Source organism: Gymnogyps californianus, chromosome 1 (assembly GCF_018139145.2).
Source record: "Gymnogyps californianus isolate 813 chromosome 1, ASM1813914v2, whole genome shotgun sequence".
Classification (NCBI taxonomy): Eukaryota; Metazoa; Chordata; class Aves; order Accipitriformes; family Cathartidae; genus Gymnogyps; species Gymnogyps californianus.
In genome coordinates, this window is record NC_059471.1 from 96391578 (window position 1) to 96407913 (window position 16336).

The window sequence follows — 16336 nt, forward strand, 5'->3', positions numbered from 1 at the left end:
GTGCATTCTGCTATTAGACTTGGTTTGTCTCACAGTTCTGGTTGGGAGGTGTATCTTCTATTCTGGAAGCTGAGAAACTTAGAACCACAAAGGGTCTTGACTTCATTCTGGGTATTACCTCTGACACAACAAAGTGATGTTTTTGGAGGCAGGCTGGTTGCTTGGTTTCTTTTAAAGGACACAGTGCTACAGTTTTCTGAACGCCTCCATGTATTTGGAAATTATCTACTCTCGAATATCTAATGAAAAAGTTAATTCATTCCTTAATTATGTACCTTCACAGTACTGGAGTTTAAATGATGGGTTGCCAGCCTCTGAACAAGAAAATAGCCTGGTGCTGATAAGAGTTAGCAGTGTTTTTTCATGGTGTTTAATGCTAGTTTCTATTACTTCATCTGTGGCAGTGTGAGTCCCTCTAGCCGTTTGGGTGGTAGCTTATACGGTGTCTAGAGAAAGATGTTGGGTTGGGTTCCCCTCCCCCTTCTCATTTCGAAGACCATTCATGATGCAGCCAAACATCAGGGACTTTGGATCTTTGGAATTAACATACCTAAGTAAAACCAAATGTAAACATTATGACAGTTTTCTGTAATAGTTTAAGGCATATATTTAGACAGATTTCTAAAGGGTAAATAAGACAACAAATAACAAAAGTAAAAAATATTCTAGATCTGGAAAACATGCCCTATTTGAATAGGTCTTTCTGAATCCTCCCAAGCATGTAAACATCTTTTTCAAAGTGTGAATATTAGGCACTAATATTTACATATTTGACATCTGGATTGCTGCCTCTGCTGTCATGCTATACAGTGAACTCCTGTTCATTTGCTTATCCTTCATAGTCATAAACTACGAATTTTGTTCCCAATGCTAAATTTAAAATTTTTTCCTGATTGCTTTTATTTTGCTGGACATGGATATTTTATTTATTTATATTATTTGTTTTCTTACCAGTTGTCTGCATTTCATGAACACCAATTAAAAATCTTTTCTACCAACTTCCCCTTGTTCCATTTGAAAGTATGTAATTGCTGCTTTAATTTTTCTTCCTGACTAGAATAAGGTTTTAAAATCAACAGAGTTGTCTTTTTGTGATTGTGAGATCTCAAGAACCTAATAACATTTTTAACTTCTGATAGGTATTATATTGCTTAGAGTCTTCTTCCCAGTTGTCCCTTTTAAAACACCGGTAGTCAGTACCGCATAAAACAGATGTAACTAAGTCATGATCATTTGCATTTAGGTGGCCCCATTTATTTTAGTATGCTCTTCATCTGTTTACCAGAATGAAGTCTGATGTTGAAATATCTGAAAGCATATTTTTTTAAAAAATTGTATAGAATTTTTAGAAAGTAAAAAAAAAAAAGTACTAACAGACCTCAGCATTTATGTCTCCTAGACTTTTGTGGGAGAGGAAAAACAGAAGAATTAAGCATTTAAAATACTTGCAGTGCTAAACAATTATTGTTAGGGTAACACGAAGATAAATGCTGACGTTATTACAAAAAAATTCATCTATCGAGAAGTCTTAACCTTTAATATATACAAAACAGCTTATACTGTTCCAGAAGTCAATAAAGACCACGATCCTAACCTGGAAATGTGTTTTCTGTAACAAGACCTGTTTGTATAGGGAGTTAAGAATTGAATGTTTCTATGCTTTAAGCACACTTCAACTATGTAGCAAATAATAAGACGGCATACCTTCATTCTCTAGGCATAATACGTGGATATGTTTTAATTCTACGTATGGTGGGACTCTTACCAGGACAACAAATATGTTGAAAAGGCAGTTCAAATACACTGAAGGAAGGAGAGAGGCAAAATTATACCAGCCACCAATTGCCAATAATCTTCATTTCTGTTACAAATTTCCTGGGAGGAATTTGTGTAGAGTTTTTTCAGCTGTAGACTCACATTCAAGCATTCCCCTTAAAAGCAGTATATTCATTTTAGTGTAAGAAGCATAATGCATGTATGAGGAGTTGACAAAATTTAATAATTTGCAAATTTCCCTCAATTATTTTAAGTAGTCAATTTATATTAAATACTATATTTATGAAAGTTATTCTCTTACCATATATATACGTCACTCATTAAAGTTTTCATATGCACTGTATGCAAAAAAAGAAAAAATTCTAGAATTTTTTGTCAATGTGTTTGTGTGCTGTCAGTGCTGTGAAATCGTTGCTATTGGTGATCTGTTGTAAGCTTTATGATTAATCCATTTACTTTTTTCCTTTTGCAGAGAAAGTATCACTCTGCAAAGGAAGCTTATGAACAGCTTTTGCAGATCGAAAACCTTCCTGCACAAGTAAAAGCAACTGTCTTACAGCAGTTAGGTATGTAAAATTAACTTTTATTTTCCTGTGTGTTTCTTTTTTCCATCTTCGCCTTCAGCAGTGTTTTTTAAGGCTCCATTTCCAAAGTGAGTCTTAGACACTGAGTATGATACGTGAGATTTTCAGCCAAAATAGAATGCATAACAGTAGATAAATAAGAGAGGAGGAAAAGATTTTAATTAAACTTACAACATTAAAAAGCTCTTAGACTTGCTACAGTATGTGCGTTACAGGTTTTGGGCAATGAGGGGGTGGTCTTTCAGAGAAGGAGTGCAGCAGTTAGAATTCTGTATTCTCTGTTCTGCCTCTGAGAACATCCCTTGAATAGCCAGGCTAAATGCGGTAAACCAAAATACTCTTCTCTGTTGCAGAATAGAAGAACATGGCAAATGAAAAATTTACCTTTTCTTTCTCTTTAATTATAGTACGTAATGAAAACCTATTTCTGGAATTAAAAAGTTTATCATCAGATTCCATAAAAGAAACCATATAAAAGAGAAAAAGTATTATTTTTTAAAAAATTGTCATCTTCCATATTTATAGAAAGCTGATAAATCATTTTTAGACCAAAATTTCTAATGGGTGGGTAGAATAAATTACTTTTGTCCTATATGCCTTATAAAAGTATTTCCAGAATATTTTGTTAAAATTGTTCAACCCAGTGCAAAACTTCTTCATTCACTTTCTCCATGTTCTTCATCTAATTTATTATTCTAAATATTAATTTAGCCTGCTTATGCCCATTTTTATTTTTTCCTCCCTTCACGTAGTGGTCATTTAATTCAAGTTAGTAACTGGCACTGAGTTATGGCCACAATGCTTTCTTTTTTTGTAATGCAGGTTATGTACGGATTTGGAGTGGGCTAATTTGTTTAGCTTTTGATTCTTCTGTGTGAAATCACAAGTGAAACTGCTGGAGAAGTTCACTGCAGGACTCTAGGTGCTGATCTTTTTGCTGTCACACGACAGTGTTGCTTATATTTCAATATCCCCTTTGAATTTTTTTAAAGTTGGCATTATCCCATCTAGTACAAATTGTCAGCAGTTCCATCCAGAAAGGCTATACATATGATAAATGGAAGACAGGCTTCCCAGAATAGCTGACCAACGCTTTTTCAACTCCGTTTGATGTATGTTGCCACAGTAGAAGCAAAGGTGCATAGTTGTATTCATAAAATCCTACCACAGGTCGCTGTGCTAGCAATAAGAGCAATGACTTTGACAATTGTCTGCTGTCTAAAAACTGGATTAACTCCCTTTATTCAATCAGCATAGGTCACCTAGTTTTGTAGCGTAGATAGCTTCTACGTGGAGAAAGGGATAGAGTGGTCTTAACCAGAACATGCAAGGAATAATACCATTTCTTTTGCTTTTCGCTGTTAACAGTGGTATTTATCAGAGTATGGTGTTTATAGCAGATTTAGTCTCTAGCAGCTGGTAATAAAAACACCTCCTCAGGAAGTGTAGTCTGGGTGGTGCACTGCTGCTTAGAAAAAATAATAGAAAATACCTGCCATCTGCCAGAATGCTACTGGCAAAACCCAATCAATATATATTTGTATTTCTATGTTGAACTCTTCTCCCCACCCCCCCCACCCCCCCATCCCCCCCCCCCAACAGAAAAATCGTTTTGGCATGAAAATACCCTTTGTTTATTTTCCTTAGCTAGTTAATGTTTATTGAGCCAGAGTTGAAATTTAGGCAAGTTCAGATGTCTTGTGAGAGAATTATTAAAATCTTTGCTCTTGTTGCTGGTTTCCAGAGCAGACTACTGTGGAGGAGAACCCTGTGATTCTCAGATAAATACATATCCATTTGAGCTGATGCATGCTCACTAGTTCAAGTAGACATAACAGTGAGATCTGTACAATTGGATAAGAGCAGTTTGTTTCTTTTGTGCCATTTCATTTGCTTTCCAGACAACAATTCTTTTCACTGCTTTGCCTAAAATTACATTAAATTAATGAGACTGAAGATCAAATCTGTTCTGGTATTCTTTCTCAAATTGTACTCAGCAGTTGCAGGAACTGGAAGGAAGAGTGTAAGAAGAACGTAAGCATCTGCTTAGAGGTTCCCAAAGCACACCCTCAATGATTTTCAGCTAGGGGCATTCCTAGGTGGTGTCCATGTAATTGGATGAGACACCATGAGATGCTAAAATGGGGAAGAGGCTCATCTCTTCAGAAACTGAGATGATGATGTTCATTGGGGGAAAAGCAATTGCCGCAAGTTCAGCATGAGAGTGATTGATAAGCATAAAAAAACCCTGCAGCATGAGCTAAGCTAGCACATCCTCTTGCTGAGGCAACACAGGGATTTGTTACAAATTAGGCTGTAAAGACCTGGAAAAGAGTGTGGAACACTTGTGAAGGATGGACAAAATCTGCGTTCTTGTTTATTATGTTAAAAATGCACCAAGAGTGGAAGAGTAGTCAATATGCTAGTTGAGAATTTGACTTAGGTCTTGCAAATGGGAAACTGTACAGCTTACCAGAGTTTTTCCATCACCTTCTTTCTGTACGTTCTTCATTTTATGCATGAGGAGAAGAGAGATCCAGTTTCCTTTACCTGTGGTATTCTAGTAGAAAACTTTTGTTTGTTTTCCCTCACCCTCTCTCTTGCTTTCTGCCTTTTTCATCTCCCTGTGCAGGAAGATAAAATTGGGAAGCAGCCCTTGTTTTCAGCAGTGAAGCTAAATAGGGATTGCTAGTTCTCATTTCTGTCTCCTAGAAATAGATTCTTTCTTTTTATCAGTGAACCTCAGTAAAGATCTCCTGAAGATACATGTTATCTTTCAATCTGGCAAGGTTCTGATGAAACGGAACGTAGGCATCAACATTTCCAAATATTCAGGAAATTGTTTAATGTCTTTTTTTACCCTTGTTTATAATCCCTGAACTATTAGTTTCTCTCAGGCTTTGCCTGGCACTGCACCCCGTACATTTATCCTTAATGTACAGTTACACAAGTGCATTCTGATAACCACCCTCACATAAACCTTTTTTTCTTAAAGCATGAGTATTTTCTGTATGCTTAAGAACTTCAGTGACTTGGGATCTGAATCAAAATCGTAGTTTGCTTATGAAGTCCATGAGAGAAAGTTGTGTATGTTATATGTCTCTGCAAAAATTATTGGGTTTTTTCCTTTTTTTTTTTCTGATGGGTAGGCTTTTGACTTGATCCATCTTCAGACAAGATAAAGTACTCTTTTGTTTTTTTCAGCACTGTAACCACTTGGCTCCTAACCTGACATTTCTTGCAGTCCGTGAAATATTCAAACTTCTGCTTCTGACCACAGTTTCCAAGTGATACTTCTTAAAACACCTCAGGCAAATGTTGTTCGATAGATATGATTTTCTTTTAGACTCCCTTTTTTAAAGCTTGTAAGTTTGCCTTCCATTTGCAAAAGCGTTGCTGTGACTGTTAACAAACTATAAGTCCATGGAATAAAAATAAGCTGTATAGAACACGTAGAATAAAATATTTAAGGTATAGTCTAATTATAGAGCATGAAGTAAGGCTGTAAAAGTTCAGTTCTCAGCCTTGCCTACTTTGTCTAGCATTTCAGATGAGAGCTGAATCTGAACTGGATCTTTTGAGTGGTATTACCTGTTCATGTAGTTAGACTGTATCAAAAAGGATAAGCTTAGGGTGCTAAGTTTAGCTGACAGTGATTTTAAATGGACATATAGTGCAGGTGTGTGTACAACTCTGTAGGTAACTAAAACTTTATAAAAACCTTGGTTATTTTATGAAATTGGTATCATAGTGTTCCACAAGGGACCATTTATGGGCAGGACACTATAAAAACATAGGGACGATCCATTTTCACATCTTACATTTTACAAATGTTGGCTGAAAAGCAGTGGATTGTTAAGACAAATACATGGAGATTAAGCAAACAGCAAGACACTGCTGACCAGTGTGGTATGTAGTGATTTCAGCAAGCCAGCTGCCTGCTACAAAGGATTTCCTTGTACTCATGGTATGAATGGCAGTGAGATGATTTTGTGGCTGCTTAAAGGAATTCCATCTAAGCATAGAGGCAGATGAGGAGCAGCTTGAGAAGATGATGAAGGTGCTTTATTTGAAATGGTAACCAAGCCTTGCATCAGTGCTAGAGCAGAGATGCGTTTTAGTAGCATGTAAAAGATTATATGGGAGCATGGATTATGGGAGGCCTTTAAAGTGGGGATGAATAATTTGTCTAATGTAATGAAAGAAAAAAAGGCATTTGAAAGAATGTGATGTATGGTTAGATGAGGAAATAAAATTATCTTTTCAGCAGAATTTGTTATGTAGATGAGAGGTGATTGAATTTGTGAAGGTGAACGGCAAGGATGTTGTAGCAATGAAGATGAAATGACAACATAAGAAGGATTTAAGTGGAGATACAAAAACTCTTACCAGTGTTCTGTTGGGGAATCGTCCAAACGTAGATATGGGATAAATATGAGGATTTAGAAGAAAAGGAGTAAACTGAACATAATATACAGATAATTGATGTGCGTGACAGGGAGAATGGTGGCATTTTTCACAATGATGGGGAAGGTATCTGTGTTCAGAGGAGGAGAGTGGTAACATTTTCAGATTAACTTTTTATAGTAGAAGATTGAGCAGTTCATAATTGTGCTACCAACCTTGTAGAAAATTATGTAAACAAAAAAAAAAGCTTTAAAGGTACCTGAAAGTAATTTTGACTTAGAGTCCTTTTGTCCTGTAATTTTAGTATAGAACTTTAAAAGTTTTAAAAGTTTCATTCATAATATGATATGTCAGTGATACTATTGTTTGATTTTCCTATTTTTAAAGAGGAACTAATGCTATGAATATCCTGCTGTGCCAAAGTGTTAAATGGTCTTAGGGAATTTCACTTCTGCCGTTTATGAATTCTTTTTGTAGGCTGGATGCATCACACCGTGGATCAGCTTGGAGACAAGGCAACCAAGGAAAGCTATGCTATACAGTATCTCCAGAAATCTCTAGAAGCAGATCCAAATTCTGGTCAATCCTGGTATTTCCTTGGAAGGTGAGAAATGACTTTATAGACACTGTAACTATATTTGTAAATTTTTTGAGGATACTCATTATTGTGAGTATCTCACATTGTTTTTCTTCTTAATACTTTCAGAGGAAAAATGAAGGGAAAGGATGTATGTATCTACTGAAGTCTAGTTTTCTGGAAAGTGTATAAAAAGTCAAGGTGCTAACATATTTGGGATGAATATAGATTAGAAGTTGAAATGAAGTATGTAACCCAAGTGGTCCTGCTTTTTTTTTTTTTTTTTTAATTTATTATTCAGTCTACACATTTACAGTAATCTGAGACTGCCCTGCCTGGTTTTACCTGTTCCTCCTCCTCCTACCACATCTTCTGTTCTCTGTCTCTTTTTTGGTAAATGCTCTGTAGATGTTACTTTTCTTCGTATCTTTTTCACAATGCTTTATCTTCTCAGAATCTCCCTTCTAATCTCAATCAATTTTTGCACTAAAATACAAATATTTTCCCAGGTATACATCCATTTATAAACAGCATATATTGCAACTAAAGATTAGGCCAAGATAGCTCAGATTGATCCATTCTAATATCTATTTAAGTGTTGTATTAATTCTGTACTATCAGACAGTATTTTTTACTTGAAAATTAACTTATTCCAAGATGTAAATCGTATAAATTTGATGACTTTTCTTGATCTCCTTTTTAAGAAAATAGAGTACTTTACACAAACCATCAGTAACTCTTGAAATAATCAGGTTTTGGAGAAAGCTTTGAGGGCAATTGAAGTACATATGTAAACAGGTCGGTTCTGTTGAGAAATACATTAGAAAGGAATTATGCGAAAATAAAATTAATATCCTAAACTCAGTATCTTCCAGCTGACTTTCTTGAAGGTTCTGGCCACATACAACTGGAACCTACTTTTGTTTTTGTCATCCTAATTATATTCCTCCAGCTGTTCCTGCAAGACAGGGCTCTTCGACCAGCTGTCTGCAGGCTAAGGGAGAAACACCAGCACTGAGTGTGAAGGGCAGAGGGCTAGAGCAGGTGTGGAGGGAAGAGGGAAAATGAGCCAGGGATCATGTGGCTCATCTTATCATCCACTGGGCTGAAATCCTGTTTTTTCTTCAGTAGTCCCGTTTCACGTGCCTTGAGCTAGTTGAGTTCTTACACAGCAGCAGGACGGAGCCAGGGCTCCATGAAGTATGTGTGCACAGCTGCGGTGCTCCTGCTCCTACTGTGCCATGGCTTTCATGTGGTTAGAGTGAAACCTAGGACCATACAAGCAAGGGAGAGAAATGCAGGAAATGGGGGGGGGGGGGGGTGTCTAGTGGAAGCATCTCTTATACTCTACAGGGAAGACTAGAGCAAAATGTTTCTGTGCCCCATTCCTCCAGTCCATACGCTGGCAGGAGAAAAGGAAAGGAACAGGGTTACAGGGCTGTGCATTCGCTCTTCCTCTTTTTCCCTCCTCATGTATTCCCTTGTGTCGTTCCTTCCTCTGCTGGTTGTCCAAACTGGATAGCAAGTTGGTTTAAAGCTACCTTTCAAAAATATACCACCACCACCCTCCTCCCCCACTGAAAAAAATCCATCATCCTGTTTAAAGTTTTGTTGGGTGCTTAATGTTAGTGCTATCCTAATCAGAGTCTTCATGTATCTCATAAGCAGACAGATTGAAACGTGCCTGTTGGAACTTGGGTTAGATTGTGATTAAAATGATCTTCTGAAACATTGTGTTCAGACTTAATGAATATTTTTAGGCAAAGTACTGCTAGATTTTATTGTATTCCTTTCCTAGTATGCCTCAAGAATGCGTGAAAGTGTAGCATGTTTGACAAACCTTTGCCTGTACTGTTCTACTTGGTTTTTATTTTTTACTGCAATAAATTTTCTGTTGTTATTTATGTGTTTTGAAAGTTGTCAGTTCTTTTTCCAACAGGGAAACTTATTATAAACAATATAAGAAGCAGAGCTATTGTAGATTAAACTAGTAAATGTATATATATTTTTAATAATGTATTTATTTGAAGCTTTTAATTTTAGAAGGGTAGGTATTATTCCCTGTGGCATAACTGTAGGTGTCTTTAGAGTTCTGATATTTCTGCTTATAATGCCAGAATACCTTTGAATTTGTATGTGAAAAATATTCAAGAAATTAGGAAAAAATGCAGAACAGCAAGAGTTTTTACAAAATTTCATGCTCTATATATGCAGTAAAACTAACTGGTTTGTTGTTCGTTACTTAAAATCTTACTGAGATGTGAGTTCTTCCCAAAAAGCTTCCCATGCAATCAGGAACCATCCTGATTGAGTTGGTCAATATCTCTTAATAATTCTGAAATACTTCTTGTAGAAAATGAAGTTTCATAACCATTTGTTTGATGAAATAGGTAACTTAATTGTTTCTTTATAATGCTGTCTGTAGATAAATATTGTTCTCATTGACTGATAAGTTATCACAAATGAAAGAAATGTAAGTCTAAAATATGGTATGACTGTTTTGCTTACAAATGCAGTAAGCTAGGGTTTAAGCGGTTTTGGTGTACTTCTCAAATAAATAATTAGTAATACGTGTTGATTAAGATGTTTGAGTCTGCTTATGCCTGGCATTCAGAAACAGCAAATGTTTTGGATTGATCCAGATGAGTATGTATTTGCATGACTTAACATTTATCAGATCAGTCTTGGTAAGCCATCCTCAATGATTACATTCTATAAATATTACCAAAGTTCTTTTTTTCTTCTCCCAGGTGCTATTCAAGTATTGGGAAAGTTCAGGATGCCTTTATATCTTATAGGCAATCTATTGATAAATCAGAAGCAAGTGCAGATACATGGTGTTCTATAGGGTAAGAATGATACAGGGTAATACAGTGATACAATTCAATGCTATTATATATAAATAAAGTATATCAGCTTTTTAACTCTTTTGTGCTCTCAAGGGGATCGTAAAGCTTTTTTATTTATACCTTCATATTGTCAGACTTGTCTGATTTGAAGTTTAAATAATAAATTTTTGTTTACTTTCTCAATTTTTTTAAATACTGAATATGCTATGTATATGAGCTTTGCATATTAAGATTTTATGTGTTGTTTATGCTTATTACTGTGGTTTATATAACGGCAAAGTTTATTAAGGGTTTTGAGGGGGATGTGTATATTTGACTTGTTTGTATTTTGACTTTGTTATTAATTCTCAACTTCACTAATCTTTCTATTCAGTGTGCTGTATCAACAGCAAAATCAGCCTATGGATGCTTTACAGGCCTATATCTGTGCTGTACAATTGGACCATGGCCATGCTGCAGCCTGGATGGACCTAGGCACACTCTATGAGTCCTGCAACCAGCCTCAGGATGCCATTAAATGCTACTTAAATGCAACTAGGAGCAAAAATTGTAGTAATACCTCTGCACTTGCAGCACGGATAAAGTATTTACAGGTAAAACTAACATTTTAAGAAGCGGGAAATACTCTTCCAAATACACAGCAGAGGGGAGGGGAGAAGTAACACACAAGTTTAACTTGCAATTGTTTGTGGTGTGTATAACCTGTTTTCATGTGTATTGTAAGCATATCATAGCCTGTAATATTTTATTTCTTCATTTTTAAGTGGAACTTAATTCCTTATAAATCCTATTTTGCACATTTAATCAAAGCATACTGTTTTACATCACTTCGCTTTTTTCTTTGTATTGTCTACATTTTTAAGTTCTCATAACATGTAGAGAGAATACACACACACTATCTTTCACTCTTGTTTGCAATTTCAGAAAAAAGGAATTATGAGACCTCTGAATCCAGAGCTCATCTTTGTTCTGATTCTCACAAAGGTTTATATTCTGGTTACCCTCTTTATACTTAGCACCTTTCTAAAACCCCAAATTTTAAATCTATCCTCTCTTTAAGACATAATTAGCTACAGCATTTAGGAAGATTTCATGGACTTGCTCTTACTAAAGTAGGCTTGTGTTAAATTTGCTTTTTACATAATTTTTCCTAGGCTCAGTTGTGTAACCTTCCACAAGGTAGTCTACAGAATAAAACTAAATTACTTCCTAGTATTGAGGAGGCATGGAGCCTACCAATCCCCGCAGAGCTTACCTCCAGGCAGGGTGCCATGAACACAGCACAGCAGGTGAGAAGTTGGGTTATGTTCTGCAGGTGCCCAGCTTTAAGGGTTCTTTACAATCGGTAGTGGTCAAGCTTATTTTATTGAGCACAGGACTGGCTTTTATTAATAAAAAGCCTTTGATTTATTTGCAAAGGGATATTAGATCAAGAAGCTCCCTATAATATGGGAGAAATATGGGGGTACCAATTTAGAACCTTTGTGGATTTTCATGATTTTAAAAGATTTCATCTTAAATAGAAATGCTGCAGTGGTTTAATAATCCCGTGAAAGGTACACATTCCTCCATTGATGACCATATGGAAACTGATTTTTCAGTTATTGAGATCAGCTTCAGAGTATCTACTCGGCCCTTTTAATATATGTGGGCTGTTAAAATATATAATTTAAAGGAAAGAATTAAGAATATATAGAACCATATTTTTGTCTTCCTTCTGTGATTCTTAGGCTTGTAAACCTCATCATCCAAATACTGAACCTGTACTAGGCCTCACTCAAACACCAATTTCACAGCAATCCTTGCCACTACACATGATTCCTTCTAGCCAAGTAGATGACCTGACCAGTCCTGCCAAGAGGAAAAGAACATCTAGTCCAACAAAGGTATATATTCTGATGAACTAAAGAGCCCCCTACCAAAATTATATGGAAATATACATTAAAATGATGCAGCATGCACAGAATTTGTGCTGTAAATTTTAATCCTTTGGCATCAAGGTGGGGAATGTTTTTAGAAATTTAAAAAAAAAAACATTTTTTCAGTGATGTGTTTAATCAGGTTACAGTTCAGACAGGAAGTGCGTAAGGGCAATGCAGATCGGTGGCACTGTACTGCAGTCATAGCTGTATAAGTGAAAAAGTACAATCATAGTCTGATGATAGATAGAGAGGGAGATGATCATGTCATCCTGTCTATTGCCTTTGCTTATATTTAGAATTCAAGTGTTTCATCATCATGTAATAGTGTTACAGTAGATAAAGTATTCAGTTTTAAAAGTAGTGTACATTTAAGTTAATTGCGTAATTTGATTTGATTGTTTCTCGTTATAATATTAGATATCATTTAACTTTTTCCTCTGACTGCTCTGATACTGTATGGGAATGGTAGAATGAGACTTGGCATGTTTTAGTCTGCTCTTTGTTTGTATTGTTATTCTTGAAACAATGACTAGTTCTTTCATAAGTAAGATAAAATCTAGATAGTAAAAGAAATTATGTTGACCCGTTGATAGTCACACATTTTAATGTAATGTTTTATCTCAGAATACTTCAGATGTTTGGAGCAGTGGCCATACAGTGTCACATCCTCCTGTACAGCAACAAATTCATTCTTGGTGCTTGACACCACAGAAATTACAGGTAGGTATGTTGAAGATCGTCAGAAGTTTTGATGTATTTTTTGTTTCTTTCTTTCTTCCTTTTAAGAAAATAAATCTGAAACATTTTTCAGTTTTACATTTGTGAAATTCAGTGTGAAATACTTCCCAAATAATTCCCACAGTGTAATTCACGTTGTGCTAATATTTATGGCTTCTCTATGTGAGATTAGTTCTGTAGTAAAATAAATGATCTCTAGCAGAAACTGAACACTTACGTTGTATGAATTCTATAATTCATAAAGTAAGAACATACAGTAATTCTTTTTTCTTATGATGTTTTAAAGATAGATATGCAAATTGCTGCACTTGTGTGCCAAGTGAGTTTTGCTACTTGCTGTAATGTGGGGGATATTGAAGGGAGGTGTAGAAGTGCTGTAATATCCTCTTTTTCCTCTGAGGTAGCTTCTTGTATCAAATTGCATAAACAAACGTGCACATTCTACAAAATGCAATTACTCAAATGAAATCTGGTATTGCTTTTCTATATTTTGTGTCATCTGATATATGAAATGCTAGATTTTATTTTTAAAATCTTGTTTCAGGTCTCTTTTGTTACGATGTTTTGTTGTCTCTTCAGTTCATTAGGGTTTGCAGTGAGCTTCAGCAGGAATTCCATATTTTGAAAATCAGGCCTAGCTGGAAACTCTTACCCATGTATCACAGATACTGCTTTGGATGCAAGAAAAAATAGAAGGGAACACAGTGCAGAGACAGAAGGCATTCTGATTGACTGAGCAGTGTTCCCCTCAACTCCAATATAGTTCTTCAGCTGTTTCTCTGTCTGAACAATATTGGCTTTATTATGCTGCCTAATCCCCCCCCCCAGCCCCTTTCCTCCCTCTCCACCCCCCCACCCCCCTTTGGTCCTTCCCAATCACTCTTCTGTATCTCTCTCTCTCCCCCCATGCATTCTCATTATTTCTCTCTCTTTATTTTATATCGTACTACTTTCCCCCTTTTTAGTTTCACCTTTTTCCAGATCCAGCTTCCTCCTCTAAGCAGTATCTAAGTAGGCTTCTCTATCTAAGTACGGTATACTGGATTTACTGGCAATAGCTTGTCAAGGTTCCAGCATATATGAATAGGAAAGCCAAAAAGATATGTTGCAAGAGGAGAGTGAATAAAACCTTTATTACATCTTCTAAGTCAGCCTTTTAAAAGTGGCAGCTCAGAGGCTGGATGGATATGGCACATAACACACACCAAATGGCTCAGCTAAAAAAAGCAGAAGGGGAAGGGGCTATGGCCATACAGTAGGCGCCGGGGCTGCAGTGTGCCAGTGGAGGAGGGATGGGTGTTGGTTTCACTGAACTGGTGGGCAGCAAGAACAGCGCTGCCTGCAAAGCCTCTGCACCCATAGCACTGGAGAGAAGCGTAGACTTGCCTCTGCTGACATACGTGCTAGGTCAGTCTTTCTGATTCCTATTACCCTATTTAGACATTTTTTAAAAAGCAGAATAACAACTGAAGAGCACTGGTTTTGGCTTCTGTGTACTTGGTGTGTGCACTCCCATGGAGACCCTGTTTTCATTTCACAATCATAGACATATATATATATATATAGGTTAGTCTTATTCATTGCAGTCCGTACAGAGGGACTTCAGAATGGAAGCTACTGTTAATCCAGGGAATTCCGAATGAACCATCTTTAACCACTTTTTCAGACAATGTTAGATTTTTATTTTTTTTTTTTAGTTGATAGTTTGCAAACACAATTGTTCAAAGCAGAATGAACTACACTTTAATACTCATACTTCAGTTCCATTTATGTATTACTAATACAGCATCATCAAAGCAAAGGAGACAAGAAGGATGTAGAAAAATAATACATGCAGACCTGAAAGGAACTAAAGGAAACCTGATTTGTGTTTGGTTTTGGTGGGGCTTCGTTTGGTTTGTTGGTTGTTTTTTGTTTGGGGTTGGTTTTTGGGGGTTTTGTTTTGGTTTGTTTTTTTTTTGAAAGGATTTACAATGATGTGAAGTAGCTTAGTATTTAAGAACAATCAAGAAAAGTGTCACCTTTTTTGTAGCACAACTTTTGCCCTCCTCTCCACACACCCCTCTTCCTTCTCAGATAGTGCTTTTGTGTTCCACAATTTCAGCATTTATGTCATATCACTTAACAGCAGCAGACTTACTGGTAGAATGATGGTGTGTGCTGAGTAGTTTAAAATGAATACAAAGATCAGATTTTTGGTAATAGATACTTAAATTTATCAGTTGCAAATGAGTTCAGTATCATAACCTAAGATATTGCTCTCTGTAATTAAGTTGTGTTGTATTCTGGGTTTGTTTTTTTATATTTTCTGGAGAAGTTTTCATGTGTTACAATAGGTGGAATTTACTTTGTGCTGAACAGTATTAATAAAAGAATGGCACAGTACAAAAAAGTGTTAAAACATACGTAATGATAATAAGAATTCTATATAATCGTACTTGAATGTAGTTTTCTTTTACGGTATAAGTACACATAATTTTAGTGTAGTGATAATATTTATACACTCAATTTAGAAAGTCTCTTTAGTTTTAGTAGTTAGTAATAAGGTTTGGTTGCAGAATAGTGTATGGAAAGATGTTTGAGTCTGCAACAGAAATATCAATCACGTTTTCAGTTTTACAAGTCTTGTCTTCATAGATAATTTTCAGTATTTTATGCAGGAAAGTTATTAAAAAGCACATGCAATTTTAATGATTCTGAACTGTACTGCTGTTTTATCAGCACTTGGAACAGCTGCGTGCAAACCGAAATAATCTAAATCCAGCACAGAAACTTATGCTGGAACAGCTGGAGAGTCAGTTTGTCTTGATGCAGCAACACCAGCAGGTGAGAACAAAAATATTTTTCTCTTCTACAAAACTTTTGTCAGTAATGGTGTCTGTTGTGTTTCTTGAATTCTGAAGAATTTCTATTGTACAGAGTTCTTTTACTACGTTACATTGTCATCTTTTTTTGTATAAAGTATAATTGTGGTTTACTGGTTGAAACATAATGGTTTTAGCTGTGTTTTATTATAGGGCTACCAGATACTGTAAAAGTTTTCAAGCCACACTTTCAAACTAAAGTGAGTGGACACATCTAAAAGCAGTCTTACTTGAAAAATACTTAGTTGTAGTAAGCCATATTACAGCATGTCTCTCCTCCTCTCGTTCACTTCTCTCTCTCTTAGTGTCCAACTTTAGCAGTAAAATGCTAACACTCAGACTGAAGGGCCTAGAAGAAAAGTGATAGCTTTACCTTAAAATTCGCTCAGCGCATTTGTGAGCATGACCGTCATCTTATTTCTCAAAAGCAACTGTGAAGATCTTAAAATCAGTATAAAATTGGAATTGACCAGTGCAATAAAGTACACAAACCTTGTACGCTCTTTACTTTTTAAATTCTGCAGCTAATGTTCTTGTGCTTTGTTCATCTTCCGTTAGATGAGACAAACAGGAGTTGCACAGGTACGATCTACTGGAATTCCTAATGGGCCAACAGCTG

At 36.0% G+C, this 16336-nt stretch overlaps 1 protein-coding gene across 8 annotated transcripts in view; it reads left to right on the forward strand.

Annotated features, from left to right (window-relative positions):
• KDM6A (lysine demethylase 6A) overlaps window positions 1–16336 on the forward strand; it is a 164041-nt gene that overhangs the window by 106459 nt on the left and 41246 nt on the right. For 2 of the 8 annotated variants that reach the window (XM_050900667.1, XM_050900657.1), the window contains exons 9-18: window positions 955–1020; window positions 2249–2342; window positions 7245–7371; window positions 10095–10193; window positions 10567–10786; window positions 11348–11482; window positions 11924–12079; window positions 12740–12835; window positions 15575–15679; window positions 16276–16336. The exon at window positions 16276–16336 is cut by the window's right edge and continues 335 nt beyond it. In XM_050900667.1, the coding sequence (XP_050756624.1) occupies window positions 955–1020; window positions 2249–2342; window positions 7245–7371; window positions 10095–10193; window positions 10567–10786; window positions 11348–11482; window positions 11924–12079; window positions 12740–12835; window positions 15575–15679; window positions 16276–16336 (1159 nt within the window). The remainder of the gene's footprint in view (window positions 1–954; window positions 1021–2248; window positions 2343–7244; window positions 7372–10094; window positions 10194–10566; window positions 10787–11347; window positions 11483–11923; window positions 12080–12739; window positions 12836–15574; window positions 15680–16275) is intronic. The other 6 variants (XM_050900675.1, XM_050900719.1, XM_050900685.1 and 3 more) reach the window with 6 other exon arrangements.